This window comes from Nannospalax galili, unplaced genomic scaffold (assembly GCF_000622305.1).
Source record: "Nannospalax galili isolate Female #2095 unplaced genomic scaffold, S.galili_v1.0 scaffold713, whole genome shotgun sequence".
Lineage (NCBI taxonomy): Eukaryota > Metazoa > Chordata > Mammalia > Rodentia > Spalacidae > Nannospalax > Nannospalax galili.
Genome location: NW_008333780.1, coordinates 1,599,865 through 1,605,860, shown reverse-complemented (window position 1 = coordinate 1,605,860; position 5,996 = coordinate 1,599,865). Strand labels below are relative to the sequence as shown.

Here is a 5,996-nt window from a genome sequence, read left to right as displayed (position 1 = left end):
TGGTCTTTTTGAGACAAGGTCTCCCTGTAGCCCCAGCTGGCCTGGAACTCACTATGTAGACCAGGCTCGCCTCGAACTCACAGAGATCCACCTGCCTCTGCCTCCTGAGTGCTGGGATTAAAGACATGCGCCACCATGCCCGGCTTAAAGTGTTTTTTAAATGTGGAAAGCAACTGAAGACAACTGATGTGGACCTCTGGCCTCCACATACATGCACACACGTGTGAGCACATGACCCCCCCCCAACACACAGATTTATATATGGCTACTATAGCCAGGAATAAAATAATACTGCAGATCTGTAAGCACATCTATGAAAGCACTGCATGCACAAGCCTCTGCTTGGTGCTATGGGGCAACAAAAAGAAACATGCTATTTTAAAGCTTCCACTGAGAAAAATGGAGTTCATATGCTTACAGGTAGTTTGTGGTTGAATCCTTTCACCCGAATGATCAAACCATGTTCTCCAGCTACCAGCTTATACTCCAGCTGTGCCACATCAGCTTCATAAGCTGGTTCTGCAAGGTTATGGGTCAGAATATTGACGAAGATATCAAAGAGGACCACACTGGAAAATACAAAATGCAACCAGAATCTTTAATTGGTAAGAAAGACAAGAGTAAATAGGTTTGTCTCAATTCAGAGTAAGGAAGTTCACTGTTAATAAAGTGTTAATTCTATACTTCAGAATGTACAAATGTCCGCCCACGAGGTTTGAAAGCAAATCTCGCTTACTGAGGACTCAGTTTCACAGGTGTGTCACAGAACCACCTTCAGCAGTTTTCCCACCGTTTCACGTCATGTTCACATGGAAAACGACAATGTGCACACTGCACACTGCAGCAAATGGAACAGGCATCAGAAGCAACCAGCCCCAAGGCGCGGCTACCCCTGGGCTTAGGCTTTCTGGCTGATGAATTAAAAATATGAGGAAAGGGAGAACAGTAGTATACTTTTTGGAGTAGGTAGTAGTGAGTTTTAGTATTGTTTCCCACCTTACAGATGGATTTTATAATTGAGAAGCAAAAGAACTGCACCATTTTCCAAGCCCTTCCAGTGATTTGAGCACATTTTTTGGCCCTCTGATCTCCACTGTGCAGCTATCTACATAAATGCATGAATAATTTATAATGAACAAAGTCTAAATAAAACCCTGGAAGTCTTTAAGTACTAGATCAGCAGACCAGTCAGTCCTCTCCACAGACAAGAAGCCAGACCTGACTGGCTCCAATCCAAGGCTGAATGATGAGGGCTAAATGTTAAGGCACCTTCCAAGGCCAATAACTACATAACTAACTTTTATTATTCTGTTTCGACCCCAGAAAAAAATACATGAAACAGCTAACATAGCCCAGGTACTGGTAGAGAGAATAACAGAAGCATTACAAAACAGCTTTCTAATAATACAATGAACAGAAGACAACTGCTTACTTTGCTGCAGACTTCTGAATCAGAGGTGAGATCAGATGGAAACGTATATAGGCTGAAAGAAGAAAGACCATGCATAAAATACTGACAGCCAGAGACCTCAGTTATGTTAAATGCCTGATTTTTTCCCTTAATATATGGCGTTTAAACTTTAAACTACAAATTCTTAAATCCTCAATGCAGTTTTTTTATTTCTACACACTAGATTTTTACTCTTAAAACTTTTAAAGGGCCAGGCATGGTGGCATATGTTTTAAATCCCAGCACTCAGGAGGCAGAGGCAGGAAGATCTCTATGAAATCGAGGCCAGCCTGGTCTACACAGTGACTTCCAGGCCAGCTGGGGCTACAGGGAGACTCTGTCTCAAAAAGATCCCCTCAAAAAAGAACTTTTAAAGGGTGTTTTTACCATTCCAAAGAAAGTATCCTAGAAAGCACACTGTAATCTATGGGAACATCTAACACATAAATACATACAAAAAGGTCTATGAATAAGATAGGCAAAAATATTTATAGAAGTATACCCGTCAGGAACATTAAGAGAGCAACCCAATGCTCAAACAGCCTTTTTAAAAAAGCTGCTAAATAAATGGTAAGAATGTTCTCTACACTCTTATAAGCCATTCAAGAAAAACTGCCATGCCATGCATAATGTTACAGCCCTGTAATCTCAGAACATGGGAGACTAAAGTAGGAGGATTGCCATTTGGAGGCCCATTTGGGCTACATATTGAGTGAAGTTCTAGAGAAGGGGGAGGCAGGGAGAAAGAGAGGCTGTGTGCAAGGCTTGGGACACAGATTAAATGGCATCCAAGAGCATTCATAGTATTATTCCAAGATGCCACACAAAATTCTAATGCCACACACAAAAATTAAAAAGCAACACAGTTTGGGCCATTGCCTGAAAGACAAGGACTCTAAAGACTCTGTTTAGCTCCATACTATACTTTCTTTATGCTTTTAAAGGGATTGGAACATTACCTTTGGGGATTTTGAATTTGTTGTCTTTCTTATACCACAGGCAACCTTGTGGAGTATTCACAATTTTAACAGGGTATTCAGTTTCAGGGCAATCAAAAGCCTTCAATACAAAGTCCGTGGCTAAGCAAAAAATAATAATAATAATTTATTCAAATACTGGAGTACCATATATATACTTGGCCTTAAACTATGTGAAATCTGAAGCTCTATCATTTCCCAACAGTTGTTTCAGAGCTCTGTACATTCTGCTTTCACTCCCTTCTCAAGTAATTTTAATTTTTCAAATCAATTTTTTTTGTGTAAGTGCACTCGTGTTGTGCAGTGCCCAGAGAGACCAGAAGAGGGCATCAGATCCCCTGGAACTAAAGTTACAGACGGTTGTTAGCTGCCATGTGGGTGCTGGGAATTGAACCTGGGTTCTCTGCAAGAGCATCCAGTGCTCTTAACTGCTGAGTCATTTCTCCAGTCTGCAAGTAATTTTAACTATGAGAGGGACTTTTGTCAGGCACTTCCATATTTCAATTTATGAATGTATATTTTTTAATATTTACTTTTATTTTGTACATGAGTGTTTTGCTTCTGTGTATGTAAGTGCACCACATGTGTGACTGGGGAGGCCAGAAAAGGGCCTCAGATCCCTGGAATTAGAGTTATGGATGGTTGTTAACTGCATGGGTGCTGGGAACTGAACCCAGGTCCTCTGTAAGAGCAGCAAGAGCGCTCAACCACTGAGCCGTCTCTCCAGACTGATGAATATATTCTTGAAAAAGAATACTTTTTTTTTGTCTTTTTGAGACAGGGTCTCCCTGTAGCCCCAGCTGTCCTGGAACTCACTATGTAGACCAGGCTGGCCTTGAACTCACAGAGATCCGCCTCCCTCTGCCTCCCAAATGCTGGGACTACAGGTATGCACCACGAGAATATCTTTTACAGGACTAGAGAGATAGCTCAGCAGTTAAGAGCACTGATTCCTCTTACAGAGAACCCAGGTTCAATTCCCAGCACCCACATGGCACCTAACAACTATTTGTAACTCCAGTTCCAGAGGATCTAACACCCTCTTCTGACCTCCGTAGGCACTGCACAACAGGGGTGCACTGGTACACAAGCAGGCAATACACTCAAACATAAAATAAAAATAATAAAATATTTTTTAAAAAGAGTATCTTTTACCAACCTTAGGAACATTTGAAAGGTTACCAAATAGTTCAGCTCAAATAAAGCCAAACTTGTCATTTCAAATTAATGGAAATTATTTATGCAACATGTAGGTGAAAGTTAATTTAAAGATTTGGAGAAAATACATTGGAGAGATGGCTCTGCAGTTAAGAGCACTGGCTGCTCTTGAAGAGGACCTGGGTTCAATTCCCAGCACCCACATGATGGCTAACAACCATCTGTAACTCCTGTTTCAGGGGATCCAATACCCTCTTCTGACCTCTGCAGGCATTGCATGTGCACTTACACACGGGCAATACAGTCATACACATTTAAAAAAAAAAAAAAGATTTGGAAAAGAAAAGCACTCGTATTTATTAAAAAGAACTGAGCAGGACGTGGTGGTATACATATGCCTTTAGTCCCAGCACTCAGGAGGCAGAGGCAGAGGCAGAGTTGAACAGTCAGGCCTGGTCTACATAGTGGGTTTTAGGCCAGCCAAGACTACATGGTGAGACCCTGAAGCAAAAAAACTACAATAACAAAACGATTAACTGTTTTAAAGTGAACAAATTGGGCTAGAGAGATGGCTCAGGGGTTGCAAGCACTGGCTATTCTTGTAGAGGACCCGGGTTTGGTTCCCAGCACCCACATGGCAGCTGACAACCATCTGTAAACCTAGTGCCAGGGGATCTGACACAGCCCTTCTAGCTTCCATAGGCACTGCATGAAATGGGTGCACTTACATACGTACAGGCAAAACACTCACATACATAAAAAGTAAAAATAATAAATAAAATTGGTTTCTTAAGTTTTAAAGTGAACAAATTCAAGGATGTCAGCACAAAGCTGTGTAATAGCCTTTATCTAGTTTCAAGTTGTCTTTAATCAACCCAAAACACTCCTACTACCCTATAAGTTGTTCCTGAGTCCTTAGCAAACATCAATGTGAGTTCTGTCTCTCTGTCTCTCTGTCTCTCTGTCTCTCTGTCTCTCTCTCTCTCTCTCTCTCTCTGTGAACTTCTATGAAAGTATCAGCTATCAAGTAGAAGCAAAAACAAACTTCAGAGAGTCTCAAGGCCTGTGTGTAAGTCCTGATGACTTAAGCCAGCTGAAGAGCCTTGGATAAGTCACTTTGCATTTCTGAATTTATTTTTGCTCCACTAGGAAAGTAATAAAATACTAATGACCATCCCCAAATATTGCTGGAGTCTAAAATATTAATTCATTTGTAAAGTAGCATGTATTCTGCAGGTATGTTTTATTAGCATAGGGACAAACATACATGATAATAGTTTTACTGACCTATGTACTTGTTTTCAGCTGGAAGATGAAGATCTGGATTTAATTTAAAATCACTCTTCCACAGTTCAGCCCAAGAGTTTTCAACATCTGTAGAGAGAAGAAAGTGATCCAACAAATTATGCAATGCTCAGAATTCTCTTAACAAGCCAGTCATTAATTGGCTTTCACAAGCCAGCTCTTCCTTGGGAAAGCCATCTCTGGCCAGCTGGGCAACCTAGAGACTCACCAGCAAAGTAGGACCCAGCAGCACTACCACCACCTGGAACAGTGTTAGAACTGCAGAGGCTCAAACCACACTCAGACTTTCTCTAATCAATCAGAAACAGCACACCTCCCATTCGCCTTTTCATTTTGCTTTTTTGAGTCAGGGTCTCACAATGTAGTCCAGACTGCCCTCTAACTGGAGATATTCCTGCCTTAGACTCCCAAATGCAGAATTAGAAGCATGTGCCTCTACATTCAGCCAAAATCCGTACTTCCAATCTCCAGGTTGACACATATGCAAAGTGAAGTCCGAGAAGTGCTTTTTTTCCTTTCTTTTCTTTTTTCTTTTTTTTTTCACCAGTATTTTTTTTTCTCTTTTTTTTTACAATTTAACTGGAGATATTCCTGCCTTAGACTCCCAAATGCAGAATTAGAAGCATGTGCCTCTACATTCAGCCAAAATCCGTACTTCCAATCTCCAGGTTGACACATATGCAAAGTGAAGTCCGAGAAGTGCTTTTTTTCCTTTCTTTTCTTTTTTCTTTTTTTTTTCACCAGTATTTTTTTTTCTCTTTTTTTTTACAATTAAAAGTTACAGTTTTAACAATATACAAAATATTACAGTAATTCAGATTTTTTGGCATAATGATTACAGATTTGATAAATACAATTAATATCTCATAATAGTGATGAGGATTATACAAAAGCTATTAAAACAATTATGAGAATAAATTCTATTGTCACTTAAGTATCTAAAGCTATTTTCCTTTGCGTTCTTCCAGAACGATTTGTTCTTATTCTTTACCTTAATTTGAGGGACTTCAAGAAGATACTTGTTTTTTTTTTTCATACAGAAGAATTCCTTCCAAAGCAATTGACATTGAGACGTTTTCACATGCATTTCTAATCTCTATATACAT

The 5,996-nt window shown here is 40.0% G+C and overlaps 1 protein-coding gene across 2 annotated transcripts in view; it reads right to left on the bottom strand.

Annotated features, from left to right (window-relative positions):
• Positions 1-5,996, bottom strand: part of Nrdc (nardilysin convertase) — an 82,169-nt gene that overhangs the window by 14,132 nt on the left and 62,041 nt on the right. For both annotated transcript variants that reach the window (XM_008828445.2, XM_008828444.3), the window contains 4 exons: positions 4,873-4,959; positions 2,410-2,529; positions 1,433-1,484; positions 419-569 (listed from right to left, as the gene is read on the bottom strand). In XM_008828445.2, the coding sequence (XP_008826667.1) occupies positions 419-569; positions 1,433-1,484; positions 2,410-2,529; positions 4,873-4,959 (410 nt within the window). The remainder of the gene's footprint in view (positions 1-418; positions 570-1,432; positions 1,485-2,409; positions 2,530-4,872; positions 4,960-5,996) is intronic.